General features: G+C 43.3%; 1 protein-coding gene across 1 annotated transcript in view; it reads right to left on the bottom strand.

The window, feature by feature from the left end:
- Window positions 1-618: 618 nt before the first annotated feature.
- Window positions 619-15,589, bottom strand: part of LOC120055263 (cadherin-18-like) — a 36,204-nt gene continuing 21,233 nt past the window's right edge. Inside the window, exons 4-11 of the mRNA XM_039003148.1 lie at window positions 9,551-9,718; window positions 8,878-9,065; window positions 8,285-8,538; window positions 7,983-8,119; window positions 6,571-6,692; window positions 5,077-5,191; window positions 1,503-1,775; window positions 619-1,145 (exon numbers count right to left, since the gene is read on the bottom strand). Coding sequence (XP_038859076.1) covers window positions 619-1,145; window positions 1,503-1,775; window positions 5,077-5,191; window positions 6,571-6,692; window positions 7,983-8,119; window positions 8,285-8,538; window positions 8,878-9,065; window positions 9,551-9,718 — 1,784 coding nt within the window. The remainder of the gene's footprint in view (window positions 1,146-1,502; window positions 1,776-5,076; window positions 5,192-6,570; window positions 6,693-7,982; window positions 8,120-8,284; window positions 8,539-8,877; window positions 9,066-9,550; window positions 9,719-15,589) is intronic.

Raw genomic sequence — 15,589 nt, 5'->3', positions numbered from 1 at the left:
TTTATCTGCTCCTGTGATGTAGTTTTTCTTCTCGTACACAAATTTATATTGGTTAACTTAAGAAAGAGTTGAAAGACCTTGGAAGGTTACTGTAATACTTCAAGACTGTGGGGTCAGCAAGCATAATGATAAGAACAGGGCCCGTATTCATAAAGCGTCTCAGAGTTGGAGTGCTGATCTAGAATCAGTTTTGCCTTTTAGATCAAAATGACAACAATCATACGGACAGAGAGGACGTGATCAAAGATCAGCACTCCTACTCTGAGTTGCTTTATGAATACTGACCCAGATACTTATCACAACGGTACTAAGGAGACTCCTATGGGACCAGACACATTATACAATATGACACAAGACTTGCACGTAAATTCACTTATCTGAAATCACTGTACTTTATTCATCAATAAAAATATACACTTGGGAAAATCGTTTTTTTTATATCAACTTCATGATTTGTTTTTCTAAAAAAAATTCAATAGTTTCCTCCACTCCACTTGACAGAGACCAGTGTTAAATGACAGTCAATTCCACACAAAAAAGGAACAAGTTGTACAACTCAAATAGCTTTGTATCGCTAGGTTAACCTTAAACTGGTTAGAAGAGGAGAGATGTTTTACATTAGGGGGTTATGGTCTGTTCTGTCTCAGAGAGTTCTGTCCCAAACAGTCTGGCCTGCATGTGGCCATCCGGCTCCCAGTCCTCCAGTTCACTGTAGCTGAGTTCAGGGGGCAGGACCTGGGCCAGCCCCAGAGAGCTGACTGACCCCGTGGGAGAGCCGCAGCCCTCATACGCATACGTCTGGAGGGAGTCATAGGGCGGTCCGCTGGTGTCCTTGTCAGCGTCTACTACTCTCTGTCTGATGACGTGGTGCATGTCCTCTGTGTCGAGCAGCACAAGGGACGGGCTCTGGGGCCCGCAGGCCACCAGCCACCCCTCCTCCCCAGACCTTACCTCCTGCCGCAGCCTCCTCTGTTCTGCCCCGGCGGGGTTCCGCAGCGCTGCAATGTCAAACGCCTCCGTATCCTCCTCGCCACCGCCCTCATCATCGTAGGTGACCACGTTCTCCCGGATGTCCTCCTCAGAGATGATCAACGGCTCCTTCTTGCCCTTTTTGCTCCGCAGGAGGACAAATAGCACCACGATGGCTACAGTACAGGACATGTCAGAGGAGAGGGGACAAGACCACAGCAACTTACAATATGTCATTACACTGCACCAGTCTAAAGGTTCAAAACACACACCTGATTCTCTGATGGCAACGACCTGCAAAGAGATTTGAGAGTGGACTTGTGGCCTTCTGCTGCAGGAAACAAATCAGCCAGAGGTACTCCTTCAGCTGGTGTGAAGCCTTTCATTATTTCTACTTCTAGGCAAGATAGAGCCTCCTCTCTCTCACTGTCTCTGTCTCTCTCTTTCTCTCCCTCCCTCTCTTTCTCTCTCCCATCTCCACTCCTCCACGTGCCCCCTACCTCCCACCTCCTTCGACTTCTCTTGTCTCTTACCCAGCAGGATGATGATGCAAAGCAGAATTGCGATAAAGGCCCCGGTGCTCAGGCCAGCTGTGGAGAGGAAGGCCGGGACTTGGCAGGCCCTCACCCTGTTGCTGCTGCTACTGCTGCTACCTCCTCTCTGGCAGACACACACTCGGAGGGTCAGGGTGGAGGTGCTGCTCAGGACGGGCTCCCCCCCGTCCCTGACAACCACAGGAAGCTGGTAGAGATCCTGCTCCGCCTGGCTGAACTGACGCCTCCGTGCCACGATGCTGGCAGTGTTGTCTGGAGTGGAATGACATGAGGTTGAAAATACACTGGATGTATTGTATTGACAAAAAGCCTCTATAAGACTTGATACAGACATGACTCCAAATGCAGAGTATTTTTCCGTTAAATCCAAAGAACAACACAAACGGAGCACGCATTTTCTTTAGATTCATTAAAGAAATTGGGTAATATGATACATTCTATTCCACACTGAGTGTACAAAACATTAAGAACACCTGCTCTTTCCATGACAGACTGACCAGGTGAATCCAGGTGAAAGCTTTGATCCCTTATTGATGTCACTTGTTAAATCCACTTCAATCAGTGTAGATGAAGAGGAGAAGACAGGTTAAAGAAGGATTTTTCAAGCCTTGAGACTTTTGAGACATGGATTGTGTATGTCTGCCATTCAGATGGTGAATGGGTGAGACAAAAGACTGAACTGCCTTTGAACAGGGTATGGCAGTAGGTGCCAGGCGCCCTGGTTTGTGTCAAGAACCAAAAGGCTTCTGGGTTTTTCACACTCAGAATGGTCCACCACCCAAAGGACATCTAACCAACTTCTTTATTTATCCATTATTTTACCAGGTAAGTTGACTGAGAACACATTCACAGCAACAATCTGGGGAATGGTTAGGGGGAGAGGGATGAATGAGCCATTGGGAATTTAGCCAGGACACCAGGGTTATCACCCCTACTCTTACAATAAGTGCCATGGGATCTTTAATGACCTCAGAGAGTCAGGACACCCGTTTAACATCCCATCCAAAAGATGGCACCCTACACAGGGAAGTGTCACCAATCACTGCCCCAAGGTATTGGGATATTTTTTTTAGACCAGAAGAAAGAGTGCCTCCTACTGGCCCTCAAACACCACTTCCAGCAGCATCAGGTCTCCCATCCAGGGACTGACCAGGACCAAGCCTGCTTAGCTTCAGAAGCAAGCCAGCAGTGGTATGCAGGGTGGTATGCTGCTGGTTGACACAACTGTGGGAAGCATTGGAGTCAACATGAGCCAGCATCCTTGTGGAACACTTTGGACACCTTGTAGAGTCCATGCCCTGACAAAATGAGGCTGTTCTGAGGGCAAAGGGGAGTGCAACTCAATATTCGGAAGGTGCTCCTAATGTTTGGTACACTCAGTGTGTATTATATACATTTGTATATATTTAGGTTATCCTTTGATATACTTTCCCAAAATACACCATTTAAAGGAACTGGCCATGACCTGTTTTTACTTCTGAAATCACATTCGCAACAACAGAGAACAGAAAAATACAGAAAACCAGCACAACCTTTCCCTGAGATATGAGGAGTGTTCTCCAACATTGCAGAGGATGCCCATAGTTCTCCACTCATTCCCGCTGCTATCTATAAGAAAGGACTGGGAACAGATAGCGAGTGCCTCTTCAGGCTTTATTAACACTTGCCAAAAGTACTCTATCCAGGCCAGCACAGCTGCTGCGACAGCATTTCTCATTCTGAAGAGGCTCCAGCAGATTTTCCATTTTCACGGCCCAGAGCCATGCATTTGTATGCACAATCACGGCCCGCGTTTTCACAATGCAGATTCATTTTCCCCCAGGAACACAGAGCCATGATAAAGCATGTCACTTGGGATGGTAAGAGACAGGAGAAGAGAGGTGGGGGGGGGGGGGGGGGGGGGGTCAACCCTTGCATCATTCGGGATATCAACAAATGTATTCCAACAGAGCGAGCCCATGGGAAGGTGCATAGGAGGAAGCGTTCATTTACATAGGATTCCAATTAGCATGCAGGGGCCCTGGCCCAAAGGCTTCAAGTCAAAATTCATTACTTTATCTCTTTGCCCACCGTAAGGAAACAGGTAAACAAGAAAGAGACAATATCTCTCATTCATCCTCCACTTGGGAGACAATAGAATATAAAGCCACCTCCAAGATTTTTTCTTCCTCCAAATTATTATGATTACAGCAGAGAAAATCAGAGATAATTATCTCTCTCTCTAACACAACCTCACTGGAGAGTAAGCTGCTGTATGTCTGTAAGATTCTACTGCATTCACAAGGCATTTCTGGCTAAATAAATAATGTCTATCAGCTGGTGAACAGTAGGAAATTGCCCAGATAGTACCACAGCACACCGAGTACACAAAACATTAAGGACATCTGCTCTTTCCATGACATAGACTGAACAGGTGAATCCAGGTGAAAGCTATGATCCCTTATTGATGTCACTTGTTAAATCCACTTCAATCAGTATAGATGAAGAGGAAGAAACTGGTTAAAGGAGGATTTTTAAGTATTGAGACTGTTGAAACATGGATTGTGTATGTTTGCCATTCAGAAGGTAAATGGGCAAGACAAAAGATTTAGGTGCCTTTGCACGGGGTATGGTAGTAGGTGACAGGTGCACCGGTTTGTGTCAAGAACTGCAACGCTGCTGGGTTTTTCATGCTCAACAGTTTCCTGTGTGTATCAAGAATGGTCCACCACCCAAAGGACATCCAGCCAACTTGACACAACTGTGGGAAGCATTGGAGTCAACATGAGCCAACATCCTTGTGGAACGCTTTTGACACCTTGTAGAGTCCATGCCCCAACGAATTGAGGTTGTTCTGAGGGCAAAGATTCCAAACAGCCTGAGGGAGCTAATGTATCCTACTTCCACCCAATCAGTGCACTGAAGCAGCTGTGTTCCCTTTAGCTCTATCCGAGGAGTACTACCTGGTGCTCCTGTATGTGTAAACATAGGCCTCATGACACTTCAGTGGAAATGTGGTTTCACTGAACAAGCGCCTGAGGGAAAATAGAGCCATTTGGGGCGGAGATAAAAACCAAGTACTAGGCTACACCACCACAAAGAACACAGAGCACTGATACAAAACTCAGTGGAAGCTCACTTCCTCTGTCTGGCATCATCCTGATTGCTGTGATCCGTCTTGGAAGTCTACCTAAATCTCGAGATTCTCTCCGATCTGCCAAAGGAGCAATTGGGTTTCCAGACAAGGAAAAAATAACATAACAGTGTTCTCTCTGAATTCAGCCAAGGAGCCTTAAGCTAAAATGAGGAAGAGATAAAAAAACAAACATTGGCTGTTACCAAGGAAACACAACTGCAGGTCCTTCCATTTGATATTAAAACGTCTCCAGGGAGGAGAACGTGTAAATGGGGGTAACTGTTTGACAACAAACACCACTAGATATGATTGTGTTAGCAATGACAATCCAGAGTATCTGCCACAAATATCTGTCCACACACATATCCTTTGTGGCAGTTCAACAAAATGCAGTGTACATTTTTAAATTGCCACAGAAAGCCACAGTCACCAGCCTACCTTCGTTATCCTTCAAGGTGAAGTTAGGATTGACTGGAAGATCACTTGGCAGAGCAAAGGAGAAGCGTCCATTTGCAAAGTTATCCATGTCTGATGGCCTCACTGTCTGGATCACCTGTCAGAGAGGAGGGAGAGGAGTGAGGGGATGAGAGGGCGAGGAAAATGGGGGTGAAAAACTTTTACGTCACATGTATGTATCTACAGTATACAGTACATCATGTACTGCTTGTATAGAGGCCTTTTGCTCTATTATGAGCTAAATATAATAGGAATAAGTCAAGAAAGTCACTGCCCATTATTATTCTTATTCTTATTATATTATAGTAATGACTATCGATCAGTACATGTGTTTTTCCTCCTTCCCTTTCTGTTTGCCATTCCATGAGGACATGTGCCATTATTTCACATGCAGCCTTGTTCCAGCCAGAAGTGTAGATCAGAGGTGGTGGATATGACCTGTCTCCAAGAGCACTGTTCCTGATATTTTGTCAGCTCATTGAAGGAAGTTGACTTCTACCGGCTGAGAGTTAAACATTTTCAGATGGACAATGCACCAATTATAGTGGATCCTAACCTGGCTACCTACACACTCTAACGTGCTATAGCATTGTCAGTCTATAAGAGACATTCCTGAACTTGTGGTAGCGTACAGTAATACGGGAATCCATAGAAATATAGAATTAGCTGTCAAGAGGCTATATGAATATGAATCATTGTATGTCTCCCTAACAAAACAACTAGTTCTAAACAAAATTATAATTTCTTTCCTTTCGATGAACATAACAGCACATTTTACTATAAATCAAGTAAAATTCTCTGAAAGATCGTTGAAGTTACTGTAATTTGTTTCAGTGTTTGAAAGCCCCTCGACATGTCATCTGAGCATGCATCATCTGTCGCCTTTAGCCAGCTAACTGATTATATGCTGCAGTCTGTCTAGTAATCTTCATTCAATGGGGGAAAATATGAAGAGAGAATGCTATTGCGATATGAATCTGAGCAGTCGTGGTTGGCTGGACACGGGCCAAATTTGAATGAGAGATGATAAACATTTTCTGCAATCCGTCTCTGTTGCGCTTAATGCAGCTCCTATCTGCTTGTGGAGACATTGGTACATGCTGAATAATTTATAGGTTCAAGAGGCTGCAAAAGTCTGCAGCACCACAGATAAATCCATTCCTGATGGTGTCAAACACACAATAAAGGCAGAGAGGGTTTGTGTGTGTGTGTGTGTGTGTGTGTGTGTGTGTGTGTGTGTGTGTGTGTGTGTGTGTGTGTGTGTGTGTGTGTGTGTGTGTGTGTGTGTGTGTGTGTGTGTGTGTGTGTGTGTGTGTGTGTGTGTGTGTGTGTGCATGCATGTGTGTGATAAGAGGTTTTAAAAGACAACATAGTTGAATAAGGGAGAATATGAGTTCATGGGAGATAAGGTGGAAGAGAGAGGGAGTAAAGTGGAAAAGAGCAGGAAAGAGGGATGTGAAAGTGAAAGATACTCACCTGTCCTGCCCTGGAGCTTTCACACACAATGATTTCATCGTCTCTTGCTATGTAGGGAGCATTGTCATTTACATCCAGCACCTGGATTGTTACAGGAACATGGCTGATGAGACTGGGATTGTCTGAAAATAACAAACAAACAAACAAAGATCAACATGTATAAAACCATGGAATTAAATAGAACACTTTTATATTTTATCTTTTAACCCCCTATGTAAATTACTGCCTTAATTGTTGCTGGACCCCAGGAAGAGTAGCTGCTGTCTTGGCACCAGCTAATGGGGATCCATAATAAATACGAAAACAAATGGAAAAATAAATAAACAATGTCCCAAGCCATGGCATAGCATTTTCAAGACATTGTTATAGGCCTATATATTGTTCTGTCCAGGGTTCATGCCAAGCACTCATAGTGATGTACTGTACATCCCTTTTTTCTCTCAGAGTATCTCTCCGTCAATTAAGGTCACATCCCCACTGAGCCTCCATCCATTTGTATATCTCATGTTAGTCTGTCTCCTGAGGTTGGCCATGTTGCCAGGTGAAGTGTAAATTCTCTTTGAAAGGTGACCCGGTCACTCAACTGAACTCCTGCTGCCTGGCAGCACACTACACTCCCTGACGCTGCACAGAGAAATCATGTTCCTATTAAACGTGGGATACATAAATCATATTTTCCCATTTCACGCATGCATAAATTACAGCCACAACGATCACCAACCAACAACTAGAGTCATGACAGGAGACGTACTAACCCCAAGCTACAGCAGTAGGCAGAATGTAACAGAGACATGCTGTGTGGTTGCACAGTAGTTTGTCTCACTTAATATACATATAGCTAGCACACAGCACAGGACATTACAAGTGACACTTTGCTAATATACACTATGCACTATATGTATATTGTTTATGTATGTCATGGATCCCTCATTAACACACACCAATCTCCAGAAAGGTGCAGACTGGTTTTCCCATTAATTAAGGTGACTTAACACAATCAGCACAGCGTCGGCTGGCATTTATCGATGGCTAGTTCAGTCCATTAGCTGAACACTATTGTGCAGAAAAGGGTAAAGGAAAGAGTAATTGCTTAGATAAGCGTCAGTGGAAAAAGAGAGGGAGAAGAAGAATTGATTGACTCGACCACCTTCAGCATCACACCGGGATGTTACACATGCAGCCCCGCATCAATCCCACAATGCACTGCTGGCTGTTAATTTCCGAGAGCCATGTGTTTAATGTTGATACATATGATTAAAGTGACATCGCTAATGCATTCATGCAGTGTCATAAGCATATTGTATCCTCCATGTTGAAAGTCATAATAAAGTAATTGTTATTTAAAAGCAAAATTATTTTAAAGTAAGATGACTCCTAGATAAGGATCCTCCGCTGTGTGTTATGTTACTTACCAACCTCTGATGCCATCACAGTGATGTTGTGCCAGGCCACATCCTCTCTGTCCAGACTCCGGGTGGTCTTAATCACCCCGTTATTCACACTAATGGTGAAATACACCTGCTCCTCTTCACTGTGGTCTACAAAATACCTACATGTAGGAGAGAGAACAATTAAAATAGAATGAATTAAATAAAGTTGTTTGAATTGAATATAAAAAAAACATCTGACTTTCAACATGCAAAGGTCGAAGCTTTGAATCTTGTGATGGTGTTTTGGAGTCCAACAAAATGGCCGCCCCACGCATGTCCTTTACCTTATAGGGCTTTTGGTACTGTCAGGGTCCTGAGCCGTCACTGTGCCGACCTCTGTTCCCACAGGGGAGTTCTCGTACACGTCCATGATGTAATAGTCCATGGAGAAGACAGGCGGCTCGTCCACGTCTCCGACGATGATCCGGAGAGTGGTGGTGTCTTTGAAGGGGCCCAGGTGGGAGAAGCGGGAATCCAGGTGAGTGTTCACTCCCTCTATGTGAAGCGTGTGGACTTTCCTCTTCTCATAGTTCAAAGGCTGCGGAGGAAACCGACAATCAATCCCCTTTTTAAAGCCATGCTTTTTTTCCGGTCCTGCTTCCGTTGGTATTTGAGAGAACAGCCTATGTGGTAACAATGGGCACTTACTCATAGTATTAACACAATTAGCATTAGTGTGGCCTAAGGGTATGTAATGGTACTACTTCTTTTAATTAATCCCAAATAAATAAAAGGCATATTTATTAGGTAATTAGTATGTATAATTACCATATTACCTTGTGGTTTCTCAGTAAACACCAACAGAACTGTAACATAAAGCACAACCACAGATGGTTTAATTTTAGCTGGAAAATGAATGTGTGCATCTCAACAGTACCTGTCTTAGTGATATGATGCCTTCCTTCTGGTCAGTGTCTGTAGTGATGGAGAACATGGCTTTCCCCTCTGCATTGGTTATGCTGTACCTCATCTCTGCATTGACGCCCAAATCTTCATCGGTGGCTTTGATTTTACCCACAGCTTTTCCAATCTGAGCAGACTCTGGAACGTACAGCTGGTAGTTTTCTGTAATGGGATGAGCACATGAATAAGCAAGAAGTTATTATCTTGGCATGAATGATAAAGCATTTATGACTAGATGGAGAAGTAATTAGCCTACTGTTCATGCATACCATCAAGATGTAAATGTGAATAAATGGGTCAATTAATCACATTTCCTGTCTGCTTGCAACTCAACAATCATCTGCACACTACATCATGTTTGTATCACTTACAGCCACCCCTGCATTAGCAAAACATCTACTATAAGATGCACCTTGAGGAGTTTTATTTAAAAGTAACATTTGGCTGTGCAGTATACAGAAATCACTGATTCTAAGATTCTATTTCTATGGTGCATTACTTACAGTACAAACATCGTAGTGTTTGAAAACCTATATAGCATTCGATATAGTGCTGTTTAAATCCTATGTTTTATTACAGTAGAGAATGAATATCTAAGAACAAACAGTGAGGTAGAAAAACAAACAAACAGACGTCTGTGTACATACTCTGGGGGAATTTGGGAGGATTGTCGTTGACGTCTGTCAGAGTGACATTGATGGTGGTGGAGCCTGACAACCCACCCACCGAGCCGGCCATGTCTTTGGCTTGGACCACCACAGAGTAGCGCTCCCTGGCCTCTCTGTCCATGTTGGATAGGGCTGTCCTGATGACCCCTGGGGATGGCAAGACAAGAAGGCTCCTTATATCACACTAATATCCATAAATAAATGTATGTTAGGAGAGCTACTGTGTGTACTGACAATAGACAATCAGAGAGATTCCTCCTCCACAGCTTCAATCCAATCTTGGATGAGTTAGAGATGCCAGTCACTTTTATTCACAGTACTGCATGTCACAAATGTGATAAGGATGAAGGCAGGAAAAGACTGCCTGACTTGTTGTACAGGAGGAGGAACATTGATTTCCTCAAAATGGGTTTCACGTACTTCACCTAAGGAAATCATTTATAAACGGTTGATAAATTCAGCCAGAATTACAACCAGCTTTCATACCATGTCTGCCAAACCCGCTCATGTCTTCATCATCATGCTTTCACCTACAGTGCATTTGGAAACTATTCCGACCCCTTGACTTTTTCCACATTTTGTTACGTTACAGCCTTATTCTAATATGGATTAAATTGTTTTCTACACACAATACCCCATAATGACAAAGCAAAAACAGTAAAAAAAATTTTTTTGCTAATTTATTTAAAAAAATTAAACAGAAATATCACATTTACATAAGTATTCAGACCCTTTACTCAGTACTTTGTTGAAACACCTTCTTAGGTATGACGCTACAAGCTTGGTTCACCTGTATTTGGGGAGTTTCTCCCATTCTTCCCTGCAGACCCTCTCAAGCACTGTCAGGTTGGATGGGGAGCGTCACTGCACAGCTATTTTCAGGGTTCTCCAGGGATGTTTGATCGGGTTCAAGTCTGGGCTCTGGCTGGGCCACTCAAGAACATTCAGAGACTTGTCCCAAAGCCACTCCTGCATTTTCTTGGCTGTGTGCTGAAGGTCGTTGTCCTGTTGGAAGGTGAAACTTCGCCCCGGTCTGAGGTCCTGAGCGCTCTGGAACAGGTTTTCAAGGATCTCTCTGTACTCTGCTCAGTTCATCTTTGCCTCGATCCTGACTAGTCTCCCAGTCCCTGCCACTGAAAAACATCTCCACAGCATGATGCTGCCACCAACATGCTTCACCATAGGGATGGTGACAGGTTTCCACTAAATGTGACGCTTGGAATTCAGGCCAAAGAGTTCAATCTTGTTTCATCAGACCAGAGAATCTTGTTCCTCATGGTCTGAGTCCTTTAGGTGCCTTTTGGCAAACTACAAGTGGGCTGTCATGTGCCTTTTACTGAGGAGTGGCTTCCGTCTGGCCACTACCATAAAGGCCTGATTAGGGGAGTGCTGCAGAGATGGTTGTCCTTCTGGAAGTTTCTCCCATCTCCACAGAGGAACTCTGGAGCTCTGTCAGAGTGACCATCGGGTTCTTGGTCACCTCCCTGACCAAGGCCCTTCTCCCCAGATTGCTCAGCTCTAGGAAGTCTTGGTGGTTCCAAACTTCTTACATTTAAGAATGATGGAGGCCACTGTGTTCTTGGGGACCTTCAATGATGCAGAAATGTTTTGGTACCCTTCCCCAGATCTGTGCCTCGACACAATCCTGTCTCTGAGCTCTACGGACAATTCCTTCGACCTCATGGCTTGTTTTTTGCTCTGACATCCACTATCAACTGTGGGACCTAATATAGACAGATGTGTGCCTTTCCAAATCATGTCCAATCAATTGAATTTACCACAGGTGGACTCCAATGAAGTTGTAGAAACATCTCAAGGATGATCAGTGGAAACAGGTTTCGAATATCAATTTCGAGTATCATAGCAAAGGGCCTGAATACTTATGTAAATAAGGTATTTCTGTTTTTTTTTTGTTAATACATTTGCAAAAAAAAAGAAAAAAAGCTGTTTTCGCTTTTTCCTTATGGGGTATGGTGTGTAAATTGATTAGGTTTTTATTTCTATTTAATCCATTTTAGAATAAGGCTGTAATGTAGCAAAATGTGGAAAAGGGGAAGGGTCTGAATACTTTCTGAATGCACTGTATGTGCTTGTTCATTACCATATTTCAGAGATCATCAACTAGATTCAGCCGTGGGCAGTTTTTTTTTCTTGAGCGGCTGGTCGGGGGGCTGGAACAGACATGGTCGGCAGGTAGCCTAGCGGTTAAGAGTGTTGGGCCAGTAACTGGTCACTGGTTTGAATCCCCGAGCGGACTAGGTGAAAAGCTGTAGTTGTGCAATTGAGCAAGGCACTTAACCCTAATTGCTCATGTATGTCGCTCTGGATAAAAGTGCCTGCTAAATGACTAAAATGTGAACATAATTACAAATTCAAATTGACTGCAAGAAGCCCAAACAGATATAATGTTTGACTAAAACATTATTATTTCAAACCTTGCTTGCATTTGTATACGATCACGTGTCTCTCTATTATGCTTGAGAACAGATTTCTTAAATTAACGTATCTTCGAGCTGATTTCCTTGTGTTTTTACAGTCTATTATGTCCAATAATGAAAAAAAACGTTTAAAAAAAATATATATCTTTTTAGAAAACTTGGCGGGCAGCCAGTTGGGGAAGCCTGCGCTATTTGATATACGAACACATAAGTACGCTTGCCTTGCCTTGCCCATCTCTGAACTATCAGCACCCCACCCCCCTCCTTCTCTTTCCTCCTCTCCTCTCAGCTAGACCCACACCTAAACACCGTGCTCTGGCCAGAGGCTCTGCTATGCTGCATTACTCGCTTCACAGCGTTACAAAGGAGAGTGCCATCTGCCCTAATCTTACCCTAAAGACTGAACAAGGGCTAGCAGGAAAACAGAACAGATTGACCATACTGTACATCATGCACCTGTACGAGAGGGAGGCCACGGGGAAAACAGCCAGGGCATAGCTCACTCAGTACTGTAAGCAAGACGTCCTTGGTGGAACATCGGCTGGAACAACCACCGCTAAATGGTGGAACACAAGGTCTGACATGCCACAGTTAACTCTGTGTGCTGTCACACGGTGGGGGTTCAGGGGTTAGCTAGTTCTCCTGGAACACTCAGGTTTCCGTCGGATATTGGGATCACATGGGTAACATAGATTGCAGTAAGAGGACTCGTCTCAAAGAAGGTCATTTCCCAAGCTTTTGAGATGTGATAACAATAGGTGAAAGTACAGTGACATTCAATAAACAGACATAGCCTACGTTCAACCAACGAGCAGGATATGTATCCTCAGAACATTGGGTTTAAAGGAGTGTGAGTTTTAGAGCATCTGTGTAAAACGGCTCCACTCCAACGGCTGTATGGATGAACACTCCTTAGAACTTATTTTATAGCTCTACACATATTGTAGCGGTTTCATCAGTCTGCGTTTCACCTTATGCATCCACACATCAAAAGACCAAGGTTAACCTACATTTTTATTGATATTTCAAGTGCTTGTACAACCATGAAGGCACTGAAATACAGCCTCCCAAGGCTGCAGTTAAATTACTGTATAATGTAAAAAGAAAAAAAAAAGAAGAAAAAAGCGAAAACCTTGTCAATGCTGTTGTGTATCTTATGGGCAACAATCCACAGGGTTGCCGTTCAGAAACTAAAATACTCTGCCGCTGAATGCACAAGAAATGTCTTCATGTCCTTTAACAAATGAATGAATGTGAGAAAATGAGAGAAAGAAAAAAATGCTAACAGATACCTCAACCTGCCAGAAGAAATGAATACAGAAGTGTTCAGCCCCAGAGAATGTTATAGAGATTGTACCAAACACATTGTGGCCACAAACCACCTGCCTGGACAAGTCAATTCAGCTGTAAACACACCAATAGCACAATAATGCTAAAAAGCCTCTTAGTATTCAGCCGGTTAAAGAAGAAAAAAAATAGTCTGAACATGAATAAACTGAATTTAGCCCGACCAAATTACAGAATTCAGCAAATGGATTATAGTCCTCTGTCTCTCTCCCTTCTCATTCTGTCGAGGTTAAGGCCTGACCATGGAACCAGTTCCTTCAGCTTCCATTCTCATTCTAGGGAAACAATGTAGTGCAACTGTGACAAGGAATAAAAGGCTGTTAGGCCCATGTTGTTGTGTTGCTCGCTTCCTGTTGACCTTGGCATTCCCCAGTCATTCTCCCTCAGCTCTCAGGACCAGCCAAAGTGGGTGATGTGATGTGATGTCTTTGACTTTGCTCTTGACCCAGGGACTCTCAGAGGCACAGTCAATACTGTAGTCTCTTCTCCTCTCCTCTGAGGCACAGCCAAACTACTGTACAACAGTCCCTTCTCCTCTGAAGAGTAGACAATGCATGCTCTGCTCATTTAGCCAAGGCCATCCAGAGTTCAGGCATGTTGCTCATTATACAGTAACAACAACACCAATGACTGATGCAAAGTTGACATTTGATAATGCGTATTCTGGTGTAATCTGATAAAATAACGCAATATTACTGTCAGACATTTGCCCATTGTTTCTGTTACAGCATTTTATATAAAAAAAAGTTAAAACATACAGTTTAGCACATTATGGCTGTATAATACTTGGTCAGATGGCTATCTTCATTGGAGTGGGTGGTAAATGAACTACATTTAAATAAAAAGACTGACTGTCAGACTGTTAATATCAATTACGTCCAAAAGACAGCATGCACAACTTCCTTCAATTGATCAAAAGTGAAAGGTTTTATGATCCCTGCTCACATTAAAATGTATATACTGTATCTGTGTCAGCCTTTCAGGCAATGGGAACGGACAATATCCCCTCACTAAAAAAATGACAACTAGCCTCTTTAATAGGTAAAGTAAAAATGTGGTGTCCTCATTACTGTCTATATAACTTCTAATGGAGTATATCGAGGAAACACCAGTAGCTTACTGTAGTTATGTTAGTCAGATAAGGGATGGGTAATCAATGCCATTAAATGCAGAGTCTTATCATAAAATATTCCTCTGAGTCATCAATATTTCCTGCCATACTTTTGTTGTCTATTGGAAGATACAGGTATACTGTTCACACTGTTTAAGTATCATATCCTCTCAGGCCTTTTATTTCAGCACCAAATCGATCTCAGATTGATTATGCTAACAGTGGATCATTTTACAGTCGTATCAGGCTGGACTGGACAGACAAGATGCTTCATATTTAATGTCCAAAATATTGTGTGTGTGTGTGTGTGTGTGCATGTATATGTACACACGTGTATATGTGGTTGGGGAGTAACTCACAAAACAACTGTAACAGTAATCAGTTACGTTACGAGAAAAAATATTGTGATCAGATTACAGATACTTAAAAAAATCAAAAGTTACTTTACTGATTACAATTTTGGATAGGTAACTAGTTACTGTAATTGATTACATTTATAAAGTGTTTACACTCGCAAGGCTGTAACTAGTAACTTTGTGGCTTAAGCCGAGTCCTTAGAGTATGTGCAGACCAGCTGGCTGGAGTGTTTCCCGACATATTCAATCTCTCCCTATTCCAGTCTGTTGTCCCCACTTGCTTCTAGATGCCCACCATTGTTCCTGTACCCAAGAAAGCTAAGGTAACTGAATTAAATGACTATCGTCCCGTAGTACTCACTTCTGCCATCATGAAGTGCTTTAAGAGGCTAGTTATTAAGGATTAAATCACCTCCACCTTACACAACACCCTAGACCCACTACAATTTGCATATCGCCCCAACTGATCCACAAATGACGCAATCGCCATCGCTCTGCACACTGCCCTATCCCACCTGGACAAGAGGAATACCTATGTAAGAATTCTGTTCATCGATTACAGCTCAGTCTTTAACACCATAATACCCTCCAAGCTCATCACAAAGCTTGGGGCCCTGGATCTGAACCCTGTTCTGTGCAACGGGGTCCTGGACTTTCTGACAGGCCGACTCCAGGGGGTGAAGGAATGCAACAAGACCTCCGCCACGCTGATGCTCAATACGAGGGCTCCACAAGGGTGTGTGCTCAGCCACCCCCTGTACTCCCT

The sequence above is a fragment of the Salvelinus namaycush genome, chromosome 11 (genome assembly GCF_016432855.1).
Source record: "Salvelinus namaycush isolate Seneca chromosome 11, SaNama_1.0, whole genome shotgun sequence".
NCBI lineage: Eukaryota > Metazoa > Chordata > Actinopteri > Salmoniformes > Salmonidae > Salvelinus > Salvelinus namaycush.
The sequence above is the reverse complement of the archived record's forward strand: the minus strand, read 5'-3'. Positions and strand labels throughout refer to the sequence as shown.